This window comes from Gallinula chloropus (genome assembly GCF_964237585.1).
Source record: "Gallinula chloropus genome assembly, chromosome: Z".
Classification (NCBI taxonomy): domain Eukaryota; kingdom Metazoa; phylum Chordata; class Aves; order Gruiformes; family Rallidae; genus Gallinula; species Gallinula chloropus.
The window spans coordinates 38180657-38195645 of NC_140089.1; the positions used below are offsets into that span (position 1 = coordinate 38180657).

The 14989-nt window shown below is 37.1% G+C and overlaps 1 protein-coding gene across 1 annotated transcript in view; it reads right to left on the reverse strand.

Annotated features, from left to right (window-relative positions):
• Positions 1 to 14989, reverse strand: part of PCSK5 (proprotein convertase subtilisin/kexin type 5) — a gene marked incomplete at its 5' end in the record, with an annotated part of 182677 nt that overhangs the window by 82771 nt on the left and 84917 nt on the right. Inside the window, one exon of the mRNA XM_084278334.1 lies at positions 1617 to 1705. Coding sequence (XP_084134460.1) covers positions 1617 to 1705 — 89 coding nt within the window. The remainder of the gene's footprint in view (positions 1 to 1616; positions 1706 to 14989) is intronic.

A 14989-nucleotide genomic window follows, 5' to 3' on the forward strand; every position in this document is an offset into this window, starting at 1 on the left:
CTGTGGAGAATCTTGGGGGAAAAGGGAGTGGATAAAATTTTTATTTCGCTTAGATCTCTGAAATTTCTTGAAGGTTGTTACATAGTACATGCTAAATAAGTAAATAATAAAAGGCACACATATCCAGTCTTTACAATTCACATTAACTGTTTTACACTATATTTAGAAAAGGCTGTGATTCAGCTAATATGCCTGCAGGGTTTCTAAAACATTACTATTGCACATTCCTAATGCTTAATAAATATTAACCCATTAGGAAGCCACTGTTACTAACGGAGAAGTTTTCAAGGACATATCCAAGCTGCTGCAAATTGTACAACTATCCAACTCAAAAATAAAACTTGTGCAGAAGCCATCTTTTATCTCTATCAGTCCACTACTCTCACTCTGGTTTAACACAATAAATCCGATTTCCTAGCTGCTGGTAGATGACCAAATGCTATGTCCAGATGAGACAACCTGCTCATCTGCCACAAACTCACTCACTTGACCAGTTGAGAATTTCTAAACCACTCTGACAGGGTAACTTTGTGCAGACAGGCTCTCCATGTGAACAGAAATTGTTTTTCTGCAGCACTGTAACCTTATGTTGGATCAGGTATTGTCTATCCTCTTGAAGCCAGCAGGAAAGCAGAAAGCTGACATTAGGATGATGTTGTATGCTTTGGCTAATTTGAAATGCAGCTGTGCTCACATTTGATTTGGATCAAACTTAGACTGGTCCAGTAGAGAATAGATACAGTACTATTAATTGTGGAAATGTGGCCTCAACTCTGTCTGCTCATATTGTTGAACTGTCCTCTGTATATATAGGTAAACATGTTTCTATTTTCACAGATGCGCTCTATTTTGGGACAGAAAATCAACAACTAATGAGTTTGAGCTATAGTTTTTTCTACTGAAAACCAATATACCAATCTTACAATCTCATCAAAAGTACAGGGTAAAACTTCACTTGAAACATTTAAATCTGGCACAGGAAGGCTACAGACTGGAAGACAAGTAGGTGACATCTTGATAGTAATTTCCACATATTAAGCCAAAGGTCTTAATTGGGCAGCCACTGACTAAGAATTCATAGAAGCATCTTGGAAGCTCTTGGCTGAATGAACAAAAAAGTGTGATTAAATCTAATATTTTAGGCAATAATCCGATCACATGGAGGGATCAAAAGCAGATTCTCTCCAACCACAGCCAAACACCACAAAAATGTGTTATATTTTGACAAGTGTTTTGTTTGGGCTCAATATGCAAGGCAATGTTCCTGATGTGTGTACTAACTTCTGGTTTGTCAAAGTTCAGCTCTTACAGCTCTGAATCTGTGAGAAAACTGAAATGTCCTAAAATTCTGGGGTTTGTGTTTTCGTAAAAGCTTTGTGTTGCTTTCTGTATGTACTGAGAAGCAGTGTTCCAGGGGCACCTGAAGTCTCACCGAAGACAAGCTCCTTCAGTACTGGTACTTAACGACCACCCTATAGGTGACATTTACTTGCTAACACATCTAGGTTTGTAACCCACACAAATCTCCTTCTCTTGTTGAGGAAGTTCTGAATGTACCATTTAGCACAAATGGGTCTTCGATTACTTTTTGTTTGGAGAGAGATTGTTTCACATACCTCCAATCTTGGCATTAAAGGCGATTCCTACTGTGCAGTGTGAGTTGTTTGCTGTGGCTGCCACTTCTCCAGCACAACGGGTTCCATGCCTGCAGTCAGACAAACATTTTTCCAAGTAAGCACAGACTGTTTGGGATTAAAGTTCTTGATTTTTCTGATCCTCAGGTATTAAAATCACAACTATCCACAATGTCTTGCACTATTTAATCCCTTGTAGTCCTTTATACCCATGTCACAATTCTCCTCCAAACATATTTTAACATTATTATCATAATCATATTAAACTCTTCACGGTAGGCTTTCTAGTTAGTGGAAACACACAGTTTGTTACAAAGACGTACAACAATGACACATAATTCACAGCAACAGAAAGAAATCTTGGATTCCATTTCTTCATTTTGAAACAGCTCTTACATTGGACAGAATTTTTGTCCTGCATTCTCCCACAACCTCTCATGCTGCTACTATGCAGATCTCCATACAAACTCCAGCAGGCACAGTGCGTACCACACTTTTCCATGAGGAAGATGAGATCGTGCCAACACCCACTCTGCTGTTTAGAGGCAAGCCTAAAAATGGCTAGATGCCAGGTATGCTCAAAGCTTCTGCATAGGCATGTCCTGCCCATGCCTTGGGCCAACCCTGCAAGGTTGCTGCCTTTCCAGGAGCAGAAAAACAGCTGCTGTATGCAGCATACCAGAGGTATACCTTGTGCCTGGAAGCAAAGCTGGACTGCGAGGGTATAATCTTAAGAAGCCGACGAAGGAAAACACAACTCCTCCAATGGTTGCCCACACCCTTCCCCACTGTGCAAAGCCACAGTGAGATGCCTTGTCTAACCTTCTGTATGAGGGGAAAGTGGTCATCCATATGACCACCATGGTAGGAAGGCTGTCTCTACTTCTTGTGATTTTTGCCTGCAATATTGTTTTCACAGGCTGTTTTCTACCAGTATGTTTTGCTCTCATCCTTGGGCAGCTACTCAGCTGCACTGCAGCAAGCAACCAGCAACAAGGAGCAGCCAAGGGACTTCAGAGACCTGCTGTGGAGAGGAGATATGGAGTTTCAGACCAGACAGGAAAAGAGATGGGGAGTTGATGAGACAGAGATAGAAAGATAATGTAAGGCTTAGGTAGCCACAAAGAAAGAGTTTAAAAAGTCAAGGCAAAAAATAGATAACAACATGGCAAGCATTTCAGAGGAGGCTAAGTGAGGTCAGTTGTGTACACAAGCACTCTTGTGCTGGTGGTGGCTGACAGTCTGCTTACATAGAAATCTGGAGAACATGGGTGTTTTTGAATTAAAGTTGACGCCCAAATTACAGACAAGAATCACAGTTGCTTTCTTTTGGTACAGCTTGTTTTCGGTAGCGTCACTCCTTATTTCCTTATTATTAGCACAAATTTTTCCCCTTAACCTTTTGAGACATTTAGATGAGAAACACTAAGATAATCTGTTTGGAATGGATTAATGTAAAACAAGAGCAACAAACAGAACTAGAAAAAAGAGAAAGGAAACAAAATATAAGCAATCCAAGTGATCAATGCTAACATTGGAACTTTGAAGGAGATCCGTCAGTTTAATAGATAACTAAAATACATATAATATATGAGAAAAGTCTAATCTTTATTCAGAAAATCAAAGTGAAAAGTTGGATGCTGATAAATCCTAAAGCTGGGTCAGGGAATCACAATTATATGTGACTGAATTCTCAAAGCCTAATCTTGATTTCAAGAAAGCCCGTCTAACTCTAATTGATAAGCCAATGTCTTAGCCTATTACATTATTATTTTGAAAAGCTTGAATAATTCAGGAATCACAGATGAAAACAAGTTCTAAAAAAGATCCTGCTTAATTTTAAAGTATTTTCAAATAGTGGTCCAGCTCTGTGTTTGTTTGCAGAACTGTATGTTTAAAATGTATTAATATTTACAGGAAAATGACTCTCTTAAAAGAAGTTTACAAGACACATGATTCCAAAACTTCTCTTCTTCTCATTATGTTTTTTTTAGGTGCCACATATAAGTTTAGAGGTGTTATCACTCAAATATCAAAGCAGGGATGGCTATACTCTAGGAATGTAGAAACACCCACATGGATCACGTCAGTGAATACAATTTATTGATAAATCACCTCTGACTGGTGAAAGGCCTGTTGCCAAGCTGCAGCTTCCCAGAGAGAGATGGTACTGACATGAAACCCCTCTTGGGTGCCAAGTTTGGGAAGCAGTGATGGAAGGAAGGCTTTTCAGCAGAGAAATGGAACTAGCAGACACCACATCTGGAGGAGGGAAGCTGCTCGAAGGATGGACAGAAGCTCAAGTTTCTCCATGGTTCCCAGCAGAGTATACAGGTACTTGCTACTTTGCTAGCTACATCCACCAAGTACTATCAAAAGGGTTAGATATCCACTGGATCACCTAAGAGCCACCCACCCCTCCCCGGTCACCAGAGTGCAATGCAATATTTGTAGAGGGGAAACAGAGGGGATGTGTGGCAGACCTGGAGGGCTCTCAGAAGCAATCCACTGTAACATGGGATTAAAAGCAAAATGAAACTGTACCCTACATTCTAGCTGAAGTGGAAGGAGATGCAGTAGTAGATGCAACTTCAGTAAGAAGTAGCTGAGACTTTACAGACTGGTATGGAAGTACCATGACATATATTTAATGAAATAAAGCACAGTAAGAAATTTCATGTACTTTTCTCATAGGAAAAAAACCAAACCCATATTCCAGAGAGAATTAGATCCTCGGAGGGTTTTAAAATACATATATCAAAATAACTTTGGTATATATTTCACTAGTCCTCACATACTATAAAATACTTTAAGTCTAGTTCCTTACTAAGCAGATTTTTATTTTAGACCTTTGCTTCTCTGCCAAGATTATTGATAATTGCATTATATATTTATAACAGAAATGACAAAATTAAAATCTGTTTTATTAATTTCAAGGTCATATGTATAAAATTGCACTACAATCAGCTTCCCACTGTGTGAATTAATCATATATGCAACTGAATTTGTTTTAATATGTTACCTTTTATGGGTCCTTTAAGTAATATTTCAATTACGCTGTGAAAGGGAAGACTTTCTAAAAATTCTGCATATAAAGACTTATGTTCTTTCCACACTGCCTTTACCTTTTTATCTAGATTTTTGCTTGAGGTTTAGAACAGACTCTGAATTTTGCAGTTAAAATTAGAAAAGCTTTCTGATTAATCATTACAGTAATTTCTTAAGTAACTTGATAAACAAATACGATGAAAATGATGCCTGAAATTTATTTAAGTCTGCTTTAAAGCTATGAAAACTTCTGGTCATAAAATCCCGAGAACTTCAAACTACAAACAGGTTATGGAGGCAGCATAACCAGTAACGAGTGGTGAAACAAGAGGGTCCTTCATTTTTGTGAATGCATGTATGTACAAACACAACCATCTCCTGTCCCTATCAATGCCTGCATCACATACACCTTGTTTAAAAAGCTGATGCAGTCCTAGAAGAAAGCATGACTGCCCTTCCACAAAGGCCTATCTTGATAAACTTACAGGGTCAATGCTGCCAGCTTACTTTGAAGAGAAGTAAATTCCCAGGCTATTAAATCGCACCTTGAAGAGACACTCGGCTAAAAGGTTTTGCACTTGTGCTTTTTGTTGATGTTAGGGTGATGTAGTATCACAGAATAGAAACTTGAAAGAAAGCTTGGTTATGGGACGTTCTGCTCATCTACAAAAGTGACTCCTACCTAGAGTCCAATAGAAATAAAAGAGCCAGAGAGAAAAATGGTTTTGTTGTTGTTTGGTTGTCTCATAAGAAGAGACAGAAATAATAACATTTCAAGGACAAGTTTTGGCTCAAGAGGCAATCAGGTAACAGAAGGAAGATATCACAGGCACTATCTTCAAAAAACCCTCAGATGTTTATAAAGTTGGCCAGCACTTTCCACCATAAAACTATCTTTTATGATTCTGTATAGCTCCAACTGCTTTAGCTAATTTTTCTATTCCAGGCAAATAAGTACAACTTTTTCAGAAATGTATTTATTTCAATTTTTGTATATGAAAGAGAAGAACAGAAAGAACAAAGAAAATACACAGGCAATTAAGATTGATTTTCTTATCTTTTTATCAGGAGGAAATTTGTCAGTCTGTCATTAATCATGTCAGTAAGGTGTCAAAGACCTACTCAGGAAGAACTTAGTAAGGATAATTGTTTTTCTTTATAATGCCTTCACCATTATATGTAGAACTTGAAACAAATTGTTGAAGAAATGCAACTCTATGAAAAGGTCTATGATTTTTCTTCCTCATGCATTAACAGTGCTTGAGCACCTGGATGTTCAATCTTTTGATGACTCTCTAGGTATAAGATAAGAGAAATTTTATCTGTTACACAAAGTAATTTTTTCATTAACAGATTTTTTTTCAGAGAAATGACTCAGCGTTTCAGGCAGTAATGGAAAGGTCCATGTTCTGTGATTAACTATCACTCCCCATACCACCAACTTAATCTAAACATAAGACATTTATCTTTCAATAATCATTCTTAATTTGCCTTTCAGAAAAGGAAGAAGGTAGAATGCACCAGGAACATCTTTAAGATAAAAGTTAATTAAGCTCGCCTCTGAACATTTTGAGTAAAGAAATATTCAGAATTAGTGAAGACAGCTGCTGGTAATTTGAAAAGCCCCTGTCATGTAAATTGGCTCTGCATTTCAGAGCCTCCATCTCTGACAGCTATTCTTTGAATTCCACAAACTCTCTGACCGTGCATTTCTTTGCTGTATTTTACTCTTCTGGAGTTCATCAAGCATTTCAGAACACAAAAAGCTCAGGGGACTGAAGGATTTAAAGCCCTCCAGCTTTTCATGACACTGACATTATAGTCCAGCCCACTTCAACCTGTCACCAATGAGTCTTTTAAGAACAGGAACTTAAGGAGAAGAGTTTCAGAAGATTTCAATGGAACCCCATCACAAACATCGCTGGGAAACCACTAGCTTACTGAGATTTTCTAAGAGATACATGGCACAGGAATTAGCTTGTAAATAAATGAAGAAAACAGAGGGGGTTTGGGTGGGTTTTTGGGTTTAATGTATTTGTTTGGTTTTATTGCTAGTTTTTTTTTAATCCAGGGAAATATCCACAGAAAAGAAGAAAACTTCAGATCCTTCGCAAATTCAACACTGCACATTTTTAAGTGACTATTAAATATGTAAAAAGGTTAGAATAGTCTAAAATTTTACATAAGGTTATATACATTTTAATAGGCTGTGCTTGAAAAGCCTCTTTTTGATAACCATCAATTTTCATCCTCAGCACAATTATGTAATAAAAATATTTCCTATGCCTAAAGAACATTACAGTAATATTAAGAAAAAATAATTATTTAGTCTTTATTATAAATGAGAGTCAAATCCCAGGGATGGAACCTGTAACACAAACTAATTGTGGGCACTGAAAGTTATTGTACTAAAGGAACTTCAAGTAACTTTCAAACCTCTATGGGGAGCGGAAGAATGGAATTTTAGGTAGCCACTGTAATCTGTAGGAAAATACCTGAATTCATATTTATATTTTTTCAAAACACTTCTCTGGTCAAATTTTCAAACATTTTCTAAGACCTGTCTTACACTGGAATATGTTTGTAAACAGGAAATTGTGATTATGTGTGACACCACAGTGTAGTAACTGCTGCAGAAAAAAATACATTTTAACAGCAATCATCAGATTCATTTTGTAGCACCCCAGAGTAATGTCTTAGGTACTTCAGAAGAAATAACATTTTAGACATACTCATATGTAAATGGTCTCTAATAATCTGAGTGAAAAATAGTTTCCAAACAGGCACTAGGTTGGGATGTTGTTCTCAGAACATCTGAAAGAGGAGATATAAGGGAACTGTCAGAGGTTAAAAACATGGGCAAGGAAAACCTCAATCCTTGGCCTTTACAACACAATCTGGTACAGCTGAAAAACAATGAGAATAAAGCTATTTCATAAAGGAGAGACATTTGGATATTAACAGTGGTGAAAGAGATGATGGAGTAAATGTGAAAAACAAGTTACACAAACCTTCAATGTGAGATATCAGGAAAAAAGCCAAAGACTTGGGTGTTACATCAAAGACAGGATCCTGTTTCTGAGCATCGCAGTGTTGTAATGTGATTACAGCACAGGACTGGAAGCTGTCGTGAGTCAAGGTCCCCAAGGCTAATGACTTTTTGCATGATTATGGGAAGTTTCTTAAAGAAAAACTTGAAAATATCTCATCTATTTCTCACAAATAAAACCTAAGATGACAGCATTTAAAGCAAACACATGTAACCCTTCACATCTCAGACTTGCACATCTTTACGAGAGTGATGGTAACAGCGATGCTGCCTTTCCTGCTTGATCCACATTTGTTAGCTGACAGCAGTCAGCAGCTAATTTGTTACAAGTGTGAAGGTCTGAGCCCAGCAAAGGACTGTGCATCTACAATATTAATTACCATTTTACAGCTTTGTTTTGTGACTGGGCAAATAAATTTGAATGTGTAAAGTAAATATACAGCTTTTTTCTCTATTTTCTACCAAAGGTAAAACAAACAATGAATAAAAGGTCTGAGGGAGCCAATGAAATATGAGGTAGAATCAGAAATAAGGAAATAATACATTCAGCCAAGTATATAATTTTATGTATTAAAATTAAAAAGAATTATTTACTGATGTCTTAATAAGTTTTAACCCAAGGCAAAATTTTCATTCAGCCTCTTCTCTAGACAGAAAAGTGCATTGGTGAAAAGAAATAAAATAGTTCAAAAGCCACCAAACAGCAAAACTTTTAGCTGATACATTTTTTTCATACAGTCTTTCACATTAGTGGTACAGTAACGTTCTTAAGTCAGGTAATCCAATACTTGTTCTCAGTCATTAAAGCAAATCACAAGTAAAAACAGGACAGTTTTGTTCCCGTACATTGGAATAAAACCTGTTCAGCATCAATATCAAAGCCAGTATTCCCTTGGAACAGTACTGCTACCTGGATATACCTAATCAAATGGGCTATTCTCTTGCTTTCTGAAGAATATGCTTAGACTTCAAGGCTACACTGCCACATAAGCAAAAAGATCTTTGTAAAAACTTAATTCAAGCTGGTTGAAAGGTAGTAGAATGGATGGAAAGTCATAGAACAAGGAGGATGTGGTCCAAGCAATTCTGGAAATAATTTTCGTACTTTGAGGCGCATGGGGTGGTGAGGTGGTGATCCCTTTTTGTGTGCAGCCCAAAGAAGAGAGTAGCATAAACACTTAGGTAGTATCTGTTTGTACTCGTCTCATTCTTAATCTGTGAGACTACAGACAGCTTTATCACTTCATTCATGACATACAGAAAAAAGAACAAATGAACATTTTGAGATCTTTTTGGAACATGAATAATAAGGGGGACTACTGCATTATACAACTTAATGAGGGAAGGAGATGGACAAAATCAGACATATATTTTACACAAGAAAATTTCTTGTAATCACATTGTACTCACTGGTTCAATACAATGATTAAATTGTCACTTCTCACTCTGCAACATTTCTGCAGTATCCCAATAACCTTACTTTTAATAACAGAAATAAAGGAAGGAAAAATAAAGGAATCTATGAAACTTCCCAAGGCAATCACTAAAATTATCAGGTAGAATAACTCACATTCGCAGTACCACCTCCTTTCTGATTGGAACACTATCCCTCTCTTACATACTAACCTTGCTAGAAGATGAGAGCAGTAAAATAACCTCCTTTCAGTCATTCAGTCTTTCAGGTATATCTGACTGCAATCCACTTTGTCTCCACAAGCATTGTTTCTTTGGGCAGAAAAAAAATGTGGGACTGTGACTGCCCTTCTGGCGTTTTCTGTGTGAGGCTAGAGATGGCTGGCATGTGAGAAGTCCCTGTTTCAGTGCATGTTGTTCACCACCAAATTACTTGCTTTAGCATCACTTTTTTGCCGTGCAAATGCATTTTTTGAGCCTTCTGTATGTGAATACAAACACAACACCTACAGTATAATGCATAACTATGGAGGAGTGTTCCTCTTGCCTCAGTTACTGCGATGGTTATAGATAGCAGTCATGTCATATGGGAATTAATGAAACATCTTTGAAGTACTAAACATTGGGCATGTTATGCTTTCATATCAGAGCGATTCTAATCCCAAAGACAGAGCAATCAGGGAAAATCCGAGGGAGGGAACACAGAAAAACCAGAGGACATACAGCCTTCATGATTCCTTTATCTATACTAGTTTGTGTCTAGCACCTGTAAGTTGCTCAGCACTCAATGCTAGTGGAGAAGGGTAATAACTGGAAAGCCAAAAAAAATGCCTATGGAAATAACTGCTAACCAAATCCTAAACATGGAAGCTGTAGAGGGAACGTCCATGACAGCACTGTTCTCTAATTTCTTAATAACGCTATATTCATGAGTCTTAGCCTGCAAAATGATGCAGCCCTATGCCAAAGAAGCTCTGTCTGGATACTTACTGGTCCCAGCTGACCATACAATAAACTCATCAGGTGCCTTAATGGCACTCTCTAATTCTCTTTCCATCTCCATGCAAGCAACTTTTAGATCCTTGCCAAAAAAATCCAGTTGTGACACGAAGATCATCTTGTCATTTTCATAGTCAGTGCACTAGACAGATTTCTAATTGAAAATACAAGACTCCCAAAGCAATACAACTTCCAAACCTGAAAACATCCGTCTTCATAAAAGAGGAGAATATGTAATTCAACAGAAAATCTCACTACATGAATAGCCATGTTTCTAGATGTTGTCAGCAGATCTGTTGCTTCATCAGCAACTATTTTACTTCAAAATTGCAGATTTAGCTAGAAAGATGTAAAAGTAAATTTATTTAAACTAACAAGCAAAAATCTTTGCAGCCAGCTTTCTGTACCACTTTAATGATGTTTTATGGCACATTAATTTATCCTTGTTAATTACAAATATAAAATAGTTCAATGTGACATAAGTATATTTAAGATGTGACTTCAAAAATAAGTCCTTGCACTAATTCTTCTTGTGCAACTATATGGATAATGAGCATAGTTTAAGGTTTTGTTAGTTTAGAGTCTAAATTAATCCAAATTTGGAAGCTAGGCCACAGATTGCAAAGGAAGTTAGTGTCACTCCCGGTATGACTTTACACAAATCAGAAACTTGGTATGCTTTATGAATGTTTCCTATTAACTTAAATGGCAGGTTTATTTATTAAGTTTCACTAATGAACTGTTATTAATTTATTTTAACCTAGTTATCTAAAGTTTATGATATATGTATATATTTAATAATGATATTTAAAGCTTTACACTAAAAACTGGAATACTGACACAATGAGTATTTTTGGCAAGGCCATACATTTGCTATTCCTAGAAAAATCCACCCATATTTATCAAAGATATTAGCCTTAGAAAACATGAACTTAGACACAATGGGTGAAGCTTGCTTGAAATTTGCTGCTGAAATTTTCAGATTTACCACCTATGGTGGACCTGTCTGGACTTGAGAAAGCTCACTGTGTAGTAGCTACACCATGCTATCTATACACCATAGGTACACTATACAATGCTATCATAGGCATAAAAAAGAGCTTTGGATGGGATGTATCCAGGTGAAGTATTGTGATACCTGTCTTTTGAGCAAAGAAAAAAGGTGGATAACTAAAACCTGCAAATTTGCCTTCCCAGCTGCTTGCATTTCACCACCTTTTATTTCTACAGTCCTAAAAAGTCATACTGTTGGATGTAAGAAAATACTACTGAAGAGGTACCAAGAGGTTAAATTGCAAATCTGAGACTAGAAGGAACACTGCTACCGGAATAGACCCAGTTTAATAATGGTAACTTTCAGAATAAATATGTACATTCCACCCTTCTCTTTCCTCTATAAGCAAATCATCATATCACATCTCTAAACAAATCCCAGAATAAAACTTCCAGCTGTGATTTCTCAGCATCCCTGTAAGCCAGTGAGAAACAGGAATATTTTGTTCCACTTAAGTGCTGGCCCACGGTAGAGGTCTGACCTGTGAATGAAAAGCTGAATTATTCTGCAATCTAATAGTACATGAAGAAACCAAGTGATGGAATTTATTTCATTACCACTTTTCAACTATTTGACCTTGTAGCTGGTAAGCTGATTTCTAAGGTTCTTCAGGTGACCTTCACCTCCTTTGGTGGTATGTTTCCTATGCATTTCAAGTGTCCTATGTATCTGACCGCTGCAGATATTACAAATTCTTCTGACAAGTGTATCTGCTGTTGCTACATGCAATACTTCAAATGTCAGGAGTTCACAGAAGTGAAGTTTTTCTACTTTTCTTCAATTGTTTTCTACCTATATTGCCCCACTCTTCATCCAGTCACTTCCACTGCTGTTAGGTGCTTATCAGGGACTGTGGACCTCAACAGCAGCTCTGGGATCAGTAGCTCTGCACCAGCTTTACATCTGGATACTTCTCTGGAGCATAATTTCCCTATATCAGAACATGCCTACATATGCAGAATAACTTACATCATCACAGATCGTGTGGTCAACTTCACTATGAAATTGGGCACACAGGGATAATGCATTAGATTATCTGTTACCATAAAGAACCCTTCCAGAGCTGTTAGAATTACTCCTGGGAACCAGTACATTATTAAAACATTGGGGTATTGATGCCAGCTGGCAGCTAACCCCTACCCAGCCACTTGCTCCCTTCTTACCACTTGGATGGAGAGAGAATTGGAGGAGCACATGTGGGAAGAACATGTCGGCTGAGATAAAACCAGTTCAATAAATAAAGGGGAAAAAAGAAAAAATGCAGCCAAGTGATGCACCTCCCACCTGCAATTGATGCCCAGCTACTGTCCAAGGAACAGCTACCCTGGAAAAAGTCCCTTACCTGGCCCCCCAGCTTTAGTGCTTAGCATGATGCTATATGGTATGGGGCATCCTTTTGGTCAGCTGGAATCAGCTGTCCTATTTGTAACCCCTCTCAGTCCACCAACCACCTGTGTTCCTAGGCCACCATGATTAAAACAAACTAACACTGATGTCTATGTTCCATATCACCTAAAATCCATGGTGATGAGCCTGCTCTGTTACCAGTGCATTCTGTACTTAGGTATCTCATCTTCCATTCCACATCCTGAGTTTCACAAGCTTTCGTATGACAGTATATTATCATTCACTATTTATCCTGATTCATATTTTTCATCCAGACTGACAACAAAATATATCAGCTGGAGGGACCTCAGGTGTTGAGCAATCTCCACATTAAAGCCCCATTATTTCTGTGCAACAAAAAAACAAGTGAAAAAACCAAACAAAACCTTCTCAAAACTATTTTACATCAGTTCTACTGAAAACACACCTAAACAGAAATGAGAAATGTCCTGCGAATACAAGAACACAGACCTGGAGTTCCATGTTTAGAAATGCTTGGCAAGAAAAGCAGTCCACTGGACCTCCCAGAAACAGGGAGGAATGCTTTTAAGGAAAAAAAAAAAATTCCTGCTTTCAGGCAAGTAAGATACTGACAGATGCAAAGATCCTAAGGTCATAAAGAAAAAAAAAAAGAGAAGCAGTAGAGTGATGTGCTGCATTTCAAATATGAAAGAGGAAATCATTGAAATAAGTTTTACTCTTATCTGTGTTGATAATTGTTTATAAATGAATCTTACATCACTGATTCAGCAGGAGCAACGTTTGCTCCCAATTGGAAAAAGGGTTATGGCATAAGAAATTTCATTCTCACACTCACTACACTGCACTGCAAAACACGTTAGTAGCTGTTCAGCTCATGATTATGGAGGGTTAAGAGTAGTAGTGCAAGGATGTAAATCTGGGCTGAAAGGAGGAAGTAACAGGCACCTCCTAATTACACTCTCCTTGGCACTCTTCGATACCTTGAGCCAACAGCCCCACCATCCCACATATTGCAGAAGTACACAGGCCATAGTCTAACTCAGTTCACTAAATCGGGGATTTGATGATTGCTTTGGGACTCTACAGCAATACGAACAATTTTTAAAGCAGGTTAAACTTTTGTAGCATAGACCCCATCAGCGCAATCTACATCTGTGATGAACACTTACTGTTTTTTACTTCTGCATCTGAATTTCTCTACCTTGATTGCTTTCCTTCATGAAAAAGTAGGTAACCTGTCTTCAAGAGAGTAATCTGACTCTGCTTAAAGTGTCAAATGTAACAATTTGACTGTGTATCTTTAAGAAAAATTACAACATCACAGTAATAAAAAACAAGGCTAGAAAAAAATAAGCCTGCCTACAGCAATGAACCTATATAGATGCACATTCTTTAATTTGTAATAAAAAGCAACATCTAAAAGTTTTATCTTGAAAACATCTTATAAAAACACCTACTAGATCCATTAAGATATTTACTTATAGCATAACTTTGCAGAGTTCAACAGATAATAGCATGTTATTTAGAAAAATGCTTCAATTAAAATGCATTTGACACTGGATTCACAATTGCTTTATCAAACTTGTAATTAGAGATGTGCTCTTGATACCACTAGCATTAAAGGGGGAATCGATACTATATTTTGTGCCTGTATGTGCTGGCTGAGAAGTCTCAATGAACAACATTTTGCATTGTCTTCAAGCTGACTACTGTGAAATCAGCTGGTAAAGCCAATTATTACATACACAGTGTGGATCCAGTTTTTACCTTTCTTTAATACCTACAATGTCTGAAAAGGGAGCAATACATAGAAATGTATGTGTGCTCTCAAATTCTATTTGGCTGTGGACCTGTATACATACCCGTATGCAATTTGAAACTGGTATGCCATTTTACTAAATCAAAATTTGCCTGCTGTAGTTGTAGACTCTACTCCTAATACAAAACCTCAAAATACAGACACATACTTAGAGGAAATACCAACTCTGGGGAAAAAAACAACAACAACAAAAAAAAAACCAAAAAAAAAAAAAGATGAAAAAACCCTTTCTTATCTAACTCTTCATACAAAATAATTCAGAGAAGTGAATGCCACAAATAATGTAACTATAAAATCTTATATTCCTCCTATTGTTGACTTTGAATTAGAAGGGAAGATCTGACTCATTGTTATCAATTATTTACATAAAAGAAGTTGAAGCAGTTGCATAACGCTTCAGAATATCATTTTATTTGTGAGCTCATTGTCTGGTACTTCAGTAATTAGAAACAGGGAAAGGCTTTCCTGTAGTGTTGTGGTTAAATGTTTTGAGACTATGAGAGTCTTATATATTACAAAACATGATTCTGTGATTCTATGAAAAATTAAGAACATCTCCTCAAACACCAGTCAGGCAGTGAGAAATATGGCTCAGTAACCAAAAC